The 18,648-nt window shown below is 40.0% G+C and overlaps 1 protein-coding gene across 1 annotated transcript in view; it reads right to left on the bottom strand.

Moving 5' to 3' along the window:
- The window catches only part of LOC124161886 (tuftelin-interacting protein 11), a 119,373-nt gene that overhangs the window by 65,016 nt on the left and 35,709 nt on the right, over window positions 1-18,648 (bottom strand). The window contains exon 4 of the mRNA XM_046538135.1: window positions 1,020-1,113. Within this exon, the coding sequence (XP_046394091.1) occupies window positions 1,020-1,113 (94 nt within the window). The remainder of the gene's footprint in view (window positions 1-1,019; window positions 1,114-18,648) is intronic.

The following is an 18,648-nucleotide window of genomic DNA, read 5'->3' as shown; positions in this document are numbered from 1 at the left end:
CAGCTTTTAATTATGGTGGCAACATCTACTCACTGCTCACATTTCATTTTTGGAAAGTGACATTTTTCAGAACCATTGACGTCTCTCCAAGGGTGTCAAACAGTACTTTCCAAACAGTTTGCTCCCTTTCAACTATAAAATCTTTGCATGGAATAAATATGGAAGCAAGATTAAAGTTATACCCTTTTTCAGAGGACTGACAATGCAAGTTTGTCAAGGACATCATCCATCAGGTGGACCACAATGCAGTTTTAATCTGCCTTGGGAGATACCTCACTGCTTGGTGGATGCTGAATAAATTTACTTTTCAGCCCTCCAGGGACTTGATAAAATTAATTGTGCCAGGATAGTTGTGTGTGTAATGTAATCCAAGGCAGAGAGGAAGGGGTGCCCACGCAACTGTTTTTTATTACAATTAAATATTTAAAGGTCTTCTAAGTCCCCATGAGGGATGCTAAATAAGTAAAACATGGCATTACATATATGTAGCTCAAATTCAACTTGAGACTCACAATTGGCTTCAGCTCTTCTCTGACTCAAGAGGGCTCAAACTTAATGTGAGCTGAAAAACTGGCATTCGCACACACACTTAGAGCTCTGATTCCAAGGCACTTTGTATGATATAATAGGGGGTAGAAAAAGAGCTAGTCAAAGAAAATAACAAAAAACTTTGAATCAGTCAAGTGATTAATCATAACAAAGATAAATGCATGGCTAAGACAGTACAATTATGCTAGTCTTACTCATACGAAAATGTATTTTTACCAGCATTATTACAGAAGTTATACATACTCTACTGTAGAACAAAATTGTAATTTTTCTTCAAATTGCAATGCATGAAAAGTTTAAGAGGAGAAAGTTGCCATGCCCTTTTCCAGTGGATTGATCAAAATCACGCAATCACTGCAGCTACATCAATGATTTTGGTTTTTGTGGATGAGTTTTTAGCCACAGCTACTGGACAACCACCTCTCAGTGAGCATCACTTGTGAAACGAGAGAGCAATTTGGAAGGCTCACCAATGGCACCGCGTCCCTTCCTCAGGTGGGCCTCAATCGGAGCCGAGATGCCTTGAAGGTCCTTCCCCAGCCCTTTGCCCGGCTGGAAGCCCATCTGAAATCACGGAGAGCAATTGTTGATGAAAAACTGTACTCAAACATTGCAAGGCAAAACTTTAACATTCTCTACTTTGGAAGCAACTGGCTGGTAGCAATACTATTTCTTTCAGAGAGATTCTCTTGCAGTTTGCTGTTGATGGTGAATGATTCATTCATGATACAGTGGAGCCCCGCTAATCCGAAATAATTGGGACCGGACCCATTTCGGATTAGCGAATATTTCGGATTAAGCGGACTGTTATTAATTTAACGATAAATTATTAAATACAACGAGCAACTACATAAATTAATCGCCGAAACGCCGTTTCACGTCCATACGGTATGAGAATACGCTTGAGTTCGTAGTTGCAAAGAAATCCGATAGGTAGCAGCACAACCTACGTTGTAGAAGCCTGATTTTGATTTCGGATTAAGTGGATTTTTGGATTACCGGATTTCGGATTAGCGGGGCTCCACTGTACTAGAGCAATTCTAATATTTGTTCTCCCTCCATGTCTCCCTTGCCTATCTCCCTTCTTCATCAATCACAAGTATGGGTGGAAGTTTCTACCTATTTTCCCCTCTTGCACATCCTGAACGCATTTGCTGTCTCTCATGACATGGACTAACCCACAGGCATGGTCCTTATTTGACATATGATGAGTGATTAATATGATGTCCATACACCTTACAACAGGAGAAAGGAAAATGCAGCAAAATTTTATTACTTTAGCATCGATGCTCAAAATAGGGGTGCATCTCTTACATGAGTTTATATGGTTAATTCCCATTCCAACAGAATTAGCAATTTTTAGCAATTAGCAAAAAGACAAAATTTGGACATTCTTATCACAAAGAAGGCTGATGGCACATTAGGACATTCAGTTTATCGCAAGGAAACTCATACTGATCACTATTTGAATGCCAAATCCTACCATCATCCTGACCAATAAGCATTAAAACCCTCTATCAAAGGGCATATGCCATTTTGCATCATGTTGATTTGCTCGTTAGAGAAAAAAAAACATCCTCACCACGCTCCAAATGAACGGCTCTAACCGGGAATTGATTAGGAAAAGTGCGAAAACAGAAAATTTTCAAAGTCCAGAGTTTATGTCAATGTGAAAACATAGCTGAATGTCGCCCCTTGTGAACAGTGCCATAAACATCCACTGCTGAACAACAAAGGCCTCAAGGCAACAAAGGGAAGGACCGAGGGGGGGAAGTACGATTAAGAGCCAACAAGGGATTACTTTGCAGTAAAAAGATGTGAGATGGGAAATTTTGTCAGGCCAAGAACACTCACGATTGATTGCTCCACTCATACAACTGGGACTATTGTGACGAGGGTGCCCATTAGGCCAGCCCTTATTTTTCAGAATTGAGAAAAGTTATGTTTTCCTAGTCTCAAAATGGTCCAAATGATGTTTATATTCACGTGTTAAAATTTAGTTACTTTAAAATAACGGCAACCCGTGCCCCAAGGGCCCTTAGTACTGAGGACCCTCAATTGAGATATTTTGGTCCGAAAAAGTGCTATTTCTATGTAAAACGTAAAAGTAAAGCCCTTCAGGGCCGATTTTCTGTTTGTTTAGACCTATCTCTAAGCGTTTACGAGATATCGTCCGTCGTAATGCAGTCCACCCCCCAGGGCACTACCTCGTGCCGCGGCACCGCTGAGGTACGGCCCGCACCACTTACTAGAGACTTCCCCTCCACCCCCTCCCCTCTCACAGACTTAGCTCCTGATGGCAAGATGTAGTCTTTGAAAAAATGTGCTTACGTTAAAAAGAATTTAATTGCCATGACAATACTTCCAATCAAAGTGATTAATTTACTCGTATTTTCACTTGCCCATGAATTTCAGTACATATTAACCAAAACAATATACATTTTTGTATTTCTAATCTTTCACTGACACCCCATATTTGGCATTTAAAGTGTATTTGCGCACGCTAGGGGTTGTGCTACGATGAAAATTCACACTTATTGTTGGTAATTAATTTTGAAAGCTCTCTTCCTTCTACATGACTGACTTAAAATCTTGAATTAGTTTTACCCCTCTCTGTGCACAATCATGTACCGCTTGAAGACCCCGAATAATTGCAAATCGTTCTTGTAATCAGGATGTTTATACCATTCTTGCGTGGGCACATGAAAGAATGCAGTTCATATTTCCAATGCATTAAATAGCTTTCTCGAATTAGTAATGTCAACATTTAATATAGATACCGTTCTCAGGTCTTTACGTTTTTAGAATGCCATCTTTGGTGGATCATATTTTCCCTCACATGTCCTCATATGGAGTATCAAGTTTTCCTTTTAACACCCAGAAAAGGATCCGTCAAAGAATGACTGGCCTATCAACTCCTCATTCGGGTACCACAATTGGTTTGAAAACCTCTTTTGTACTCCTTTCGCTATGTCCTGGTGAACACTTTCGTAATTTTAGGATCTAAAAGAAAAAATCCACGGCACCATCATTAAGTTTTTAGAGGCAATTATGGCAAAGTGGAAAACAGCCCTAATGGTCAATAAATCGGGTAAAGGCTTTACAACACCAACCATTGACATACAACGGGGTTTATTCCAAGGAGACTCATTGAGTCCACTTTGGTTTTGCCTGGCGTTGAACCCATTATCAAATGCCCTCAATAGCACTAAATATGGATACTAAATAAAAAATAGTACAAACACCAGTTTTACTTTGTCTCACCTTCTATATATGGACGATATTAAAATCTATGCCTCAAATGAAATACAGCTCAAGTACCTTTTGGATGTCACAAGTAGGTTCTCCACTGATATAAACATGCAATTCGGATTGGATAAATGCAGATTGCTTCACATAGAAAAAGGAAAAATCAAGCATGGTAACTTCAATGTTACAGATGACGAGTCAATAATATCTATGGAAGCAAATGAAAACTACAAATACCTTGGATTCCTGCAAGCAAAATCAATACAACATAAACAGATCAAGAAGGAATTAACAACTGAATTCCATAAAAGACTAACATCCATCCTTAAAACAGAATTAAATGCACGAAATGTAATCAAAGCCATCAATACGTTTGCGGTATCTGTGTTGACGTATACATTTGGAGTGATTGACTGGACCAAAACCGAAATAGCAGGCATAGAAAGATCAATACGTACATCATTCACAAAATTTAATTTACATCACCCAAAGGCTGCAATAGAAAGGCTAACGCTACCCCGCTATATGGGAGGTAGAGGGTTAATAGATTTACAACAGCTCCTCAAAAACCAAATTCATGGACTAAAACATTTCTTCTACGATAAATCAAACAGTTCGATGCTTCACAAATCAATAGTATATGCCGACAACAAATTAACACCATTAAATCTAAAAAATGGCACGACCGATGAAGCAACCACCACAGGAGCTGTTCTATTAAATAGAAAGGTAGAAGTATGGGCCCAGAAGGAATTACATGGACGACACATCAATGACCTCAATCAACCATATGTTGATAAAATCTCATCAAACAAATGGTTGTCATTGGGTGAACTTTATGGACAAACCGAAGGGTTCATGCTTGCAATACAAGACCAGGTTATCCGCACTAAAAATTATGCAAAGTACATCCTTGGTGATAAAAGCATAACAGATGACAAATGTAGAAGGTGTTTTCAAGTACCTGAAACAATCCAGCACGTTATATCTGGCTGTAAGATGCTAGCTAATACAGAATATTTAAGTAGACATAATCAAGTTGCAAAGATTATCCACCAAAAACTGGCCTACCAACACAAGTTAATAGATACTAAGACCCCATATTATGTGTACCACCCTGAAACAGTGCTTGAAAACGGCGCATTTAAAATCTATTACGATCTGCCTATTCAAACAGATAAAACTATAGTTAATAATAGACCAGATATAGTGTTGATTGACAAGAAATAAAGAACTTGCTACATAGTTGATATTGCCGTGCCACTGTCGCATAACATCGAAAAGACAATTACAGGAAAAATTAACAAGTACCAAGAATTGGCAATAGAAATAAAAAGAATATGGAATATGGAACAGGTTTATATAGCTCCAATTGTCATCTCAGCTACCGGTATCATTCCAAAACATATACAAAATAGTTTCAAAATACTCAACCTCCATCCAAATACATACATCAAACTGCAAAAGGCTGTAATAATTTCAACCTGTCATATCACGAGAAAATTTCTCAACCCAATTCAACAGTAAAGAGTTACCTTGGTGAGAACCCGTGCTCTTAACACTAAAGCTACTCAGTGAAAACTGAAGAAAATTAAAGAACAAAATAATAATAATAATAAGTCTTAGGTTTGGATATTGGTTAAATCGAAGCAATGATACTAGAGTCAATCATTTAATGTTCATGGACGATCTGAAACTGTACGCCGAATCCAAAGAAAAACTTCAGGTACTCATCAGAACTGCGAAAACGTTTAGTGAGGATATATGTATGGAATTTGGACTGGATAAATGTGCCAGTGTTCACTTAAATAAAGGAAAACCTCAGACACCACTGGAATGTATAGACGATATAGAGATACTTCCAGTAGATGGGTCATATAAATACTTAGGCTTTTATCAAAATCATCGGATAGACCATACTGAATTAAAGAAGCCCGAGCAAATGCATATAAAAGTCGGGTGACGAGGATCCTGAACACAAAGCTATCTGGAAGGAACATGATAACGGCTATAAATACCTGGGCAGTGCCTGTGCTGGCTTACTCCTTCGGAATTTTAAAATGGTCTGACACGGATCTAAATGAGCTGGACCGACTGACTAGGCGACTTTTGAATAAATTCTGATGTTTACACGATAGGGCTTCAGTAATCAGGTTATATATCCCAAGAAAGGAAGGAGGTAGAGGCCTAATAAATATTCTCCGACAATGCCGATCTCAGGAACAGTCAATGAAATCCTCCTTAAAATCGTCAAAAGATGCATTAATGAAAGAGGTAATAAAGGCTGACGTGGGATACACACCATTGAATTTTGGAGAGAACCAAGATCGGATTCAAATACCAGACCTAAACCAACAAAAGCAGGAATGGAAGTCTAAAATCTTGCATGGAAAGTTCCCAACAGTCATACAGGAGGATTGGGTTGACAGAAACGCCTCTATGAAATGGCTCAAAGATGGCTATTTATACCCGGAGACTGAAGGGTTTGTGATGGCAATTCAAGACAGAGTTATACGAACTCACAACTATGAAAAAAATATATTAAAACTTGAAATTGCAGATAAATATGGCCAAGATGGCCGCTTGCAGGAGGACACGGGCATCTCACGCTCCGTTAAAGTTTGCTTTCTTTGTGGTTTTTGTACTATTCCCAGTGAATCTTACCCTCCGTGTTTGTGCAATTTCACCATGTCCGCCCCCCACATCATTTGTGCACCTGGTTCCCTCTGAAGTGTTCAGTGAACGAAGATTTCTTTTTTCCTCGTTTGCATCGTGCGGTCTATCACTCACCAGCCTCCATTGCCCCACAGCTCAACCGCCGAGGTCCCGGCGACTCCCTCGATCCCCAACCGACAGACCGTGCCCTCGTCTTGAAGCCGTTATCCTGTTGCTTTTCCTTCTCTCCGGTGACGTACAACTAAACCCAGGCCCTTCCTCTGTGCATTTTTATTACCAAAATGTGAGAAGCATTAAGAACAAATTATCAACCTGTGACTCCCATGCCCATGAGCTTTCCAAACTTGATATAATCGCGCTCACGGAAACTTGGCTGAACCCTAGTGTTCGCGATGGAGAATTATCATTCTCAGCCACTCATGGCATACATCGCAAAGATAGGCTCTCCAGAGGGGGTGGAGTGCTTGTTGCTATCAATAATAAATTTCCCTCTAAACGCCGCTTGGACCTAGAGACTGAGTGTGAAATTGTGTGGACTGAAGTCTCTCTACCCTCTGACAAACATTCGAAACCTATAAAAACTTATGTGGGCTGCTTCTATCGGCCTCCTGCCAGTGATCTTTCCGTTTTAGAAAAATGCCTGGACTCTGTGATGAGTGTCATTACTCTTGGCCCCATTATCCTTTTTGGTGACTTTAATCTCTCAATCCATTGGGAGACTCCAACGAGTGGGTCTCCCGTGGACGCCCATGATGAGTACTTTCTCCAAAATTTCATCCACGCCCTTCATCTCTCCCAGTTCTGCAATGAATGGACACGAAACGCGGCAACGTTGGACTTCCTTCTTTCCACAACTCCCCCCGAGGCAATAACCCCCAGCAGAAACATCTTCGACTCAGACCATGAGTCCCTTGACGTCATTTACAACTTTTCCAGCCCCAAGAAACACCGCGGGGTTCCACCCCGCCCTCTGAAGCCTTTCCTTGCATGGTCGAAGGTTTGCTAGGAGGTCGTAAACCGCTCCCTCGACCTCATACCCTGGTCACTGCTCTCCTCCCTTACCCCCGAAGATGGAGTGGACTTCCTGTACGCCGTCATTGAAAGTACCGTTAAGGATTTTGTGCCTATTGTTCAACCTAAATCTAAGAAATTCCCCTCCTGGTTTAAAGCTGACACCCTGCATGCTCTCAGAAACAAAAATCAAGCGTGGTACCTCTACAAGACGACTCCGAACGAACATACTCGTCGCTCTTACACAGAGCTTCGTCGATTTTCTAAAGCTCTCATCCGTCGTGACCACAAGGAATATGTGCATAGTGTCTGCTCATCTATCACCACCACCCCTAAAAAGTTCTGGTCTTTTGTGAATCGCCGCCGCAATCATTCTAGAATTCCGGACTATGTTTGTTATGAAAACAGTAACGCCGAGGGCCCTAATAGACCAAACTTGTTTGCTTAATTCTTCTCTGAATGCATGACGCCCCTCTCTTCCCCACCTCTCACCCATGATCACTTCCCTGCACCCATTTCCAGTAATTCCCTCTGTGAAATCCGAACCGACCCGCTTGAAGTTCTTAAATATTTACGCAAAATTCCCCTTCAACGTTCATCAGGCCCTGATGGCCTGAGTCCGATATTTGTTCACCATTGTGCTGAATCACTCTCCATTCCTTTAACTTTGCTTTTAAACCGATGCTTTTCCCTTGGCATTTTTCCACCACAATGGAAAACTGCTAATGATATCCCCATTCATAAATCCGGGCCAAAAAATGTTGCATCAAACTATAGACCCATCTCCTTACTTCCAGTTCTCTCTTCTGTTTGTGAAAGAATAATCTTAAATCGACTATACTACTTCACCTCCCCTCATCTCTCTGATAATCAACATGGTTTTCTTCCGGGCCGCTCATGCATGACCAACTTATCCGTCTTTCAGCATAATGCCATTAACTCCATTAATAATAAATCACAGTTAGACACCATTTTCCTGGATTTTTCCAAAGCTTTTGACTCTATCAATCATAGCCTCCTCCTCCACAAATTAGGTGTGAACGATTTAATATTTCTGGTAATTTCAAAAGTCTCCTAACTAGCTTCCTCAACAATCGAACTCAAAGGGTTATTCTTTCTGGCTCATCTTCTCCTTGGTCTCCTCTGACATCTGGGGTTCCTCAGGGGAGTGTCCTTGGTCCTTATCTGTTTAACTTGTATATTGATGATCTTGCCTCTTTGCTACCTTCTTCCCAAGCTCAAACTCTCCTTTATGCTGACGATTGTAAATTGTTCAAGGAAATTCAAAAACCATCTGATTGCCAAGACCTACAGGATGCCTTACGTCAGATATCGAATTGGTGTAATGTCTGGAATCTTGCATTAAACCCAGATAAATGTAGTGTGATGTCCATTTCCCTAAAGAAGATAACTCATCAATTTGACTACAGTATTTTTAATCACTCACTGAAACGTGTATCAACATCTAAGGACCTAGGCATTATCACTGATGATAAATTAAATTTTTCTCCGCACATACAATCCATCAAGTCTAAAGCAATGTCCCTCTTAGGACTCCTGTTCCGTTTCACTGAAATTAAAGACCCCCAGGCACTTCGAACTTTTTTTTCATCGATCATTCTTCCAATTCTTACCTACTCTTGTCCCATCTGGTCTATCTCTTCACAAACCAACCTCTCATCCCTGGACTGTGTCAGCAATTTCTTTGCCAATATAGTAAAAAATAGAATACCGCATTTACGCAACATGTCCACTAATGCTATTCTCTCCTCCCTCTTCATCCCCAATCTCACTACCAATAGGCTCACAGCTGATTTAAAACTTATTTATAAGATTCTCAATTCCACCATCGACTGCCCAGCATTGCTCTCTTTTATCAATTTTAAAGTTCCACCCCGCCCTACCCGTTCTCATCCCCTAATCCACATGCCCATTCCTAGACTTTCGCTCACTAAACGTTCGTTTTTCTACCGCATTACTTCTGTGTTGAACTCACTCCCTCCACACATCGACCCCTTTGCACTTCCATTGAAATCCTTCATAAGCCTTTCCCTATCCTATCTGTCACCGAAGTAATCTGTCACTGCAGTTTCTTGTTGTCCTTTAGTTTTTGTAAATGTAATTATTGTTTTTTACATGTTATATTGCGTCTTCGTCCTCTAATTTATGTATTGTTACCTGGCCACTATAAAATGGCATATGCTGTATGTGGTTATATTTCTTTAAAATAAAATAAAATAAATAAATAAAAATGTAGAATATGTGGGAAAACGGGTGAATCCATTGAACACATAACTTCTGGGTGCTCAGCTCTTGCTGGTAATGACTATCTCAATAGGCACAACCAGTTGGCCAAAATTATCCACCAAAACCTAGCAACTACCTATGGACTTTTAAAAAATACTCCACCATATTACAAATACCATCCTCCCGCCGTACTAGAGACAGATACACACATTTTATACTGGGATAGACCGATACTTACAGATAAAACCATAGATTACAATAGGCCTGATATTTTATTGATCCACAAATTACAGCAAAGAGCAAACATAGTTGATGTAGCAGTGCCACTAAATCACAATGTTGAGTCTACGGAAAGAGAGAAAATACAAAAATATCAGAATTTGGCCGGTGAAATAAAAAATATTTGGAAGTTGAAAGACGTCAGCATACACCCACTGATAATCTCTGCGGAGGGAGTCTTGTCTAAAAGATTCAAAAAAGAAGTCGAAGACCTGGGAATTAAAAAACAACTGATTAACCTCGGGCAAAAAGCTGTTTTACTACAGACCTGCCAGATCGTGAGAAGATTCCTGGGTCGGGCATGATCAGACAGTGTAGGATAGGGTGAATTCTCTTCCTTAACATCCGAGCCTAATCCTAAATTGACCTTGGGATAGGTGAATATTTCCAGCTGGTTTTAATCAGCTGAGAAAGTGCATAAACTCAAATAATAATAATAACCCGTGTGGGGTTTTCCGTCCCCAATCGGGCGCGTCCCCAGGTGGCGGATAGGGGAATGCTCGGCAGATATGCAGGGTAGGTGGGAAATAAAATACCACCCGCGGACCAAAACGGAACCCAAAATCCAGGCGTGTCTGTTCCCACATTGAGCGGCGTCCTGGTCAGCGTCTGTTGTCCATGTGAGGACCGGCTGCATTATAAACCTGGCTGTAGGTAAAAAAAGCTACACCCATACATTTTGGATATGGAGAATATTAATTTGCCTCGGAAAGGGTCGCTGCCTGGGGATCGCCAGGGCAGGTCTGGAGCTGGTGCTGGACCTGACAGCATACGGACCACCATTGATGAGAATGCGCTGTGGCAGGCACTCATCGGGACACCCGAAAATACTACTGCCACCGAAATTGAGGGAAACCAACAACCACTTACCTCTCCTGCTGAACGTGCTTTGCCTGATAGAACTCAAGCAACCACAAAAGCAGGTAGACCGAGGCAACGCATTGAATGGACTACTAGCCTCAATGAAGAAGTCATGCGTTGCTACTACATCAGTACTAAAATGGAGACCGATTTGATAAGATATAGATCCAGGATGCTACAGTTATTTATAAATGCACACTCTGAATTGGCCGGTAGAGTCTCGGAACAGAACCTTGCAGATAGGAGAAGAGCAATAGTCACGCGCAACCTTCTCTCCAATCTTGAGCTGAATAGAATCAAAGCACAAATCGAAAGTGATAACGCGAATCAGGAAAACGAGAGCACAACAGAAGGTATCAACACCTTGATCGAACAAGAAAGAGAAATAACTCCAGAGATGGATCCAGTTACATTACAGGATAAGGGAAGTGATAATGAGGAAGAAAACATTATCTTGCGCAATTTTTATGAAACAAAGGAAAAATACTTTGGAACCGATCCCACACTTAGACCCTACATTCCAAAGATCACAACATCTAATAAAGCGATTCGAATAATGGAATACATCAATAATAACATACTTCCAAATCAAGCTTCGAACTGCAATAGCATAGAAGAACTTCAACTGCTTCTATACTGTGCTGCAATATGCACAGTCACATCACTAAACATGAAGGTGGACACTTTCAATGGAAGACGTAAGCTGAAGACTGAGTCAGCTCCCCCATGGGAGAAAAGACTAACGAATCGTATTGAAAACATACCGAAGATACTGGGCCAGCTAACACAATATAAAAGAGGAACACATACAAAAAAACTGCTCAAAAAAGTAAAACGGATAATTTATCCTGCTCGTGTGGAAGATCTTTCTGCTCAGAAGATCACAGAGGTAATTGATAAGTACTCGCAGCAACTGGCCGTCTACTCTAAAAGGCTAAGGAGATACAAAAAATGTACAGAGCGGAAGCGCCAAAATAATCTCTTCCATAAGAACGAAAAGCAATTCTATAGAAATTTCATGAACACAAAAAGTAAAACGCAAACCGAATATCCCCCCATAGCACACTTAACAGAATATTGGTCTAATTTATGGGAAAAAACAGAGACACACGACAACAACACCGAGACACTCTGTGAAGAACGAAACAGGCTCGCTGATGTAAAAGATATGCCATCAGTCAGAGTAACAGAACACGACGTTCAGGAGGCCATTAGCAAAACACTAAACTGGAAATCACCTGGCCCGGACAAACTTCAGAACTTCTGGATTAAAAAATTCACTGCTTTGCATGCCACCATAGCAAGAATATTTAGCCATATATTACAGAAACCAATATACTCCTGAGTTTTTGGTTAGAGGATGCACTTTTCTCCTTCCTAAAAACGATGCAAATACAGATCCTGCAAACTACCGACCAATAACCTGCCTACCAACCATGTACAAACTACTTACTTCAATACTCACCAATAAAATCCAAGCTCACCTCGATGCGCAAAAAATAATGACAGAAGAGCAAAAAGGCGGCTACAAATTTTCAAAAGGATGCAAAGACCAATTAATAATAGACTCCATAGTAACGCAACAGGCCCTGAAGAAACAGCGAAACTTAAGCATAACTTACATAGACTATAAAAAAGCTTTTGACTCGATACCTCACTCTTACTTACTGGAGGTACTTAAAATATATAAAATTGCCCCAAATATATTAGCCTTCTTTGAACTGATAATGCAAAAATGGTCAACAACAATTAAATTGAACACAATAAATGGAACGCAGCAGTCTAGAACAATATACTTCCGCAAAGGGATATTCCAAGGCGACTCCCTCAGTGCTCTATGGTTTTGTATGTGTCTAAACCCTCTAAGTAAAACACTGAACCATACAGGTTATGGGTTTAAGATAGACACAAGCCCGAAAAACAACAACTACACCCTAAATCATCTGTTATACATGGATGACTTGAAGCTATACGGGAACTCGCCCATGCAGTTACAAAAACTGCTAACCTAAACTAACAATTTTACTAAAGGCGTCAGAATGGAATTCGGTATAGACAAATGCAAATCCATTCATCTACAGAGGGGAAAACTAACAGCCACAGATGGTTATACCCTCGATGAAAATACTTTAATAGAAAACCTTAAAGAAACCGAAAATTACCGATACCTAGGCATTGCCCAACTAATGGGCATACCCCATACACAGTTAAAAGACAACATAAAGAAAGAACTTAGCAGCAGAATAGAAAATATCCTGAAAACGGAACTTCACGGGCGGAATAAAGTAAAAGCCATCAATACTTTTGCAATACCAATCCTTCTCTATACCTTTGGAATTATCAAATGGACCTTGACCGATCTTAATGAAATAAACAGAATTGTGAGAACCCTTCTTACAAAACACCGTTTACACCACCCAAAGAGCTCCACAGAAAGAGTAATACTTCCCACACATGAAGGAGGACTTGGTATTCTTGATGTTGTACAGCTTCACTCTAAGCAAATTGCTGATCTAAGGCAATACTTCTATGGCAAAGGAGTCAAATGCAAACTTTTCGAAATAGTATGTAAAACAGACACTCACTACACACCACTACATCTAAGCAACCGTGAACTAGACATCCCGACTCAAACTAAAGAACAACTAATCGATCAATGGAAAAGTAAAGAGCTTCATGGGCACCATCCTCATCAGTTAAACATGCCACACATAGATAAAGAGGCTTCAAATATATGGTTGAAACAAGGGAATATATATGGGGAAACAATCGGATTTATGAGGGCCATTCAAGATCGCATAATATTGACGAGGAACTACAGAAAGTTCATATTAAAAGAACACGTAAACAGCGATCAGTGCAGAAGATGCAAGAACCAATCTGAGACAATAGAGCATATCATGGGAAGTTGCACGGCTGTAGCAGCAAATGAATATACCAGTAGACATGACAATGTAGCTAAAATCATGCACCAAGAACTGGCAAGAAAAAATAGAATCCTGGACACCGATGAACCATACTACAAATACCATCCACCTGATGTTATGGAAAACGATGAGTGCAAATTATACTGGAATGCAGAAATAAAAACTGACCGAGCAATTAAAAACAATAGACCGGACATAGTTATAATAGACAAAATAAAACGGCACACTACCCTCATAGACGTGACAATTCTCTTAAACCATAATGTACAGAAAGCACAATCCACCAAAATTAACAAATATGCAGAACTTGCAGCAGAGATCAAAGCCTTGTGGAAGATGCAGTCAGTAGATATATGCCCAATAGTGATAACAACAACAGGAATCACACCGTGCGAAGTTCTACACCAGCTAAAAAAGCTAAACTTGGAGAAAACTCTACCAAAAATACAAAAGTCAGTCATCCTGGACACTTGTCATATTGTCCGACGGTTCCTTTCAATAGAATAATAACGGAAGTAATAACAAAACACAGCTGAACTTGACTTGGTCCGTTCACTGTGAACAATCCTTGTAAGATAGCAAGAGGGAAAAAGGAAAATAATAATAATATTTATTAACTTCATTGGGATAATACATCCATGAGTTTCGTCAAGTTAATACAGCATAAAATGCTAACATATAATGAAATATGATACAGACGAGCTATACAAACACACAGCTATCAGTGGGATTGAGGTCATAGGTTATTACACAACACCAGTTAAAAACTCATTTAGATTGTAGTAGCTCTTTTCAATTAGCATATTTTTCAGTTTGGCTTTGAATTGGATTGATGAGGAAATGGAACGGATGGTGATAGGATTCTTATTGTACACAGTGGCAATGGAGTGATATGGACCTTTTAAACAGACTCTGTAGGAGTATTGGAGGGTGTGTATGTTGTTTTTGGAGCGTGTGTTGTGATTGTGTAGGTTGGCGTTAACAGGGAAAAGATGAGGATTATTTCGAACAAACATGGCACAGGTAAGGATATAGATTGAGGGGACTCTATAGATAGCTTTAACAGCTTTCTTCTGGAGAGAAAAGGTTCTTGACAACAGAGAGGAATTTCCCAAAAAAAAAAAATGCCGCAGGATAAATGAGAGTGTACTTTGGCATAGTACAGAGCTTTGAGTGTGTTTTTGGACACTACAGGTGCAAGTTTTCTTATCATAAAAAGACCCACAGAAAGTTTTTTATTCAGTTCAGAAACATATGATGACCAGTCAAGTGTATCTGAGAGGTGAATTCCAAGGCATTTTATTGTTGTTGAAAAGGTAAGCAGATGATTCAAGGGTAAATATTCAGCTTGGTGAGGGTTCTTAATATGGAAGCAGATGTAACAAGTTTTGGCTTCATTTAGTGCAATATTGTTCAGGTGACACCATTCCAACATCTCCTGAGTTGTAGTTTTAGCATATTCTGTTAGATCTGAAGTATTGCTAGCAGTCAACAGATTAGTTGTATCATCTGCATACATAACTGTGTGACTCCGGGTAAACTGCTGAGGAAGATCATTAATAAAAATAAGAAACAAAAGTGGGCCAAGTATTGATCCTTGTGGGACACCTGCTTTTACTTCCAGTGGGCTTGAGATGGTTTGCACTATTCCAGCTGTGGAGTGATGTGAATAACACACTACTTGAGTTCTATTTTCAAGATAGGAGGTATTCCAGTGTAGAGAGACACCAGTCACGCCCAGACTTTCTAGCTTGCATTTTAAAATGTTATGATCAACACTATTTAAGCATTTTTGAGATCATACGAGACTCCTAGGACATGCTGTTTTTGGTTCAAGGCCTGTAGTAGTAAGTTCAGATACTGGAACATTGCAGTATTAGTTGATCTACTAACTCGGAATCCATGTTGGGAGTCAGTAATTAGGTTGAAGGAGTCAAGGTAGCAACTAAGTCGCTGATGAAATAACTTCTCAAAAACTTTAGAAAATACTGACAGAACAGTGATGGGCCTGTAGTTACATGCTTCTGAGGAAGGACCCTTTTTTGGGATAGGTGTAACTTTGGCTTGCTTCAGTGCAGAGGGAAAGACTCCAGTAGTGAAGGATAGATTTATAATATTAGCTAGGGGCAATGCTATCACTTGTGAGGAGGCATTAATGACAGATAAGGGAATACCATCTGGACCTTTTGAAGAAGAGTTGCGAAGAGATTTAATAATGTTCACTATTTCAGAGGGAACGGTGGGTGTTAAGAAGAAAGAATTGGGGGAGGACCTGCGTTGAGGACAGACAGGGGACATGTTTGTGGGAGGTGGAGTATAGCAAAACTGTGAGTTGAAGAAATCAGCGATTTTTTGTGGATTATCCACAGTGTTACCACTGAATTTGATGCTGGAGTTTGAGGTATCAACAGAAGATTTAGTTAGCTGGTGAATAACTTTCCACGTATCCCTGACAATGTTGTTTGAGTTCCCTAAGTATTTGTCAATTGCTGCCTTTTTCTCCAAGACAACACAGTTCTTGAAATCCTTGACAGCATTATTGTATTGGCTACGGAGGGATGTATCAGAGAATCTGCTTTGGTAATGAAGATGACGAAGGTTCTCTGACATCATTCGTAGTTTTGGTGAGTCTAGTTTCAAACTCTCATGGCAATTCCTAGTTTTAACCCTTTTGAGGGGAAAACAAGCATTAAAATATGTTATAAAGGTGTTCATAAATGCTTTAAATTTAGTATCAACGTTTTCACTAAGGTAAACGTCATCCCAAGCTTCACGAGAGAGGCAGTGGGTGAACTCATTGATGTTATCAGTAGAAAATATACGCCTGGATACATACACTGGCATGGGTTTAAAACTTAGTATAGATTCATAAGGTAGGCTCACTAGAAGACCAAAGTGGTCAGAAAACCCTGCACATATAGTTTTGCAAGAGACAGATGAAGGAGAAACATCAGAAATGAAATAATCAATAAGTGTACTTGAGTTAGAAGAAACTCTGGTAGGTAGGTTATTAATATCATGTAAACCAAAAGAAGTCAACATGGTGATGAGCTCATGTTTAGCAGAGGAGTCATTCATGAAATTAATATTTAGGTCACCAAATAGCAGTATACCTTTGACATTTCTGTTGCAGACATATTGGAGTGTATCACTGAGAGCATGAAAAAAGTCGGAGGTATCACCATAAGGAGAAAGATACACTACTAGAATTGCATACACTGATGAGTTCAGCTTAATCAGAGAAACGGCACATTCAAAAGTTTTATCGATGCAATAATTTAAATGCATGCTCTTAATATCACAGCCTATTTTGGCATAAATGGAAACACCACCACATTTAAAAGTATCACGACAGTAATAGGAGATTAGATTGTATCCGTTAACGTTATAAGCATTGATTTCATCTCTAGATAGCCAATGCTCACATAGAACAAGGATATCAACACCTTGGCTATGAGTAAATTGCTCAAGTAGTAATCCATTTGTCGAAAGGGATCGTATATTGATATAGAAAAAAGTTATAACCGAAGGAGCTCCGTTGGTAGCACCTTTCATAGGTTGTAAACCATGATCACTTAAGTCATTAAGACGACTGCCCTGAAGATTATGCACTAGTCAAGATTTAACTTGAGAACAATGAGTAACGTTGTTCACGGTTTTATATGTAGCACTATCAACATTTACACACTCAGGCTCACAACCTGAAAATTCATTATTGGGGCTATTATAGCCAGAAACAGACCTCTTCGGCGGATAATATATACCAATAGACACATCATCAGGCCAAAAATCACCAGTGATTAGTTTATCCCGTAAGTTCATCGGGGCATCAACTTTATAGGAACAGAATTCATTACCGGACCTGATGATTTCGCAAGAGAAGTCATTATTTGGAAATACCTCAGACAAGTGATCAATAATCTCCTCGGGTTTTGCTCTTTTATTCACTCGACCCACGTAGAGTGAAAAACGACAAGGAACTCCGGAGAAGTTCGAGGCGACATTCTTTTTCGAGTTGCAGCCAAACACAAGATTCCGTCTTCGCCGAAATTTTTTGGGCAAGACTTTATGGTAACCATCTCCATCTACAAACACTTGCATAGCCGAATTCTTCGCTGCTGTAACCGTAGCTACGTCCTCAGTTGGTTTGACCGGCAACTTTACCTCGGAATCAGAGGGAGAAATAACGTGAACCGTCTCAGAATAGGAGGCTCTGCTACCGCCACAGCTTTCAGTTGCACTTGCCACAACATTACGGCTATCCACGTTCACTGAGTGCAACGTGTGGGAGACATTGTTCACACGTACCAATTTAGATGACGTAGTTCCCAAAGACGAAACCAACCGAGAAGTATTGGAATCAACATTTTTTGAAAGTTTTGCCGATTCTGCAAAGGAAACCTTATTATTGTTGTCAGTAACAAGCAAACTTTTGAAATTCACGATTTCGCGTTTCAGCATCTCGATGTCTGCCGCCATGTCGGATAGCGAAAAGTTTGGTGCACGGCAGAAAAAACACTTCCAAAATATAGCTTTGCTCTCAGTTAGCGCTTTCAACTGTATGTCATTGAGAGCAGTACATCTACTGTGAAAAACACGCTGACCGAGGTCGCAATTGACCATTTTTTCACCAGATTTAAGTACATCGTCGCACGAGCAACATGAACCCAACTTATTGGCTGACGCCATCTTCAGCAAGTTTTTTAAGATCTAATTGTTTGACACAAAGATTTATGGTTAAAACAAGGCTACTAATATTCAAAATAGTCCAAACAGGACAATTTCGAAAGAAACAAGCGTAGCTTAAGCACATTCAAACAAGACGAGACGGACTGGAAACTTTAGGCAA

Source organism: Ischnura elegans, chromosome 7 (genome assembly GCF_921293095.1).
Source record: "Ischnura elegans chromosome 7, ioIscEleg1.1, whole genome shotgun sequence".
Classification (NCBI taxonomy): domain Eukaryota; kingdom Metazoa; phylum Arthropoda; class Insecta; order Odonata; family Coenagrionidae; genus Ischnura; species Ischnura elegans.
Note: the sequence above shows the minus strand (reverse complement) of the source record. Positions and strands in the feature narration are given on the sequence as shown.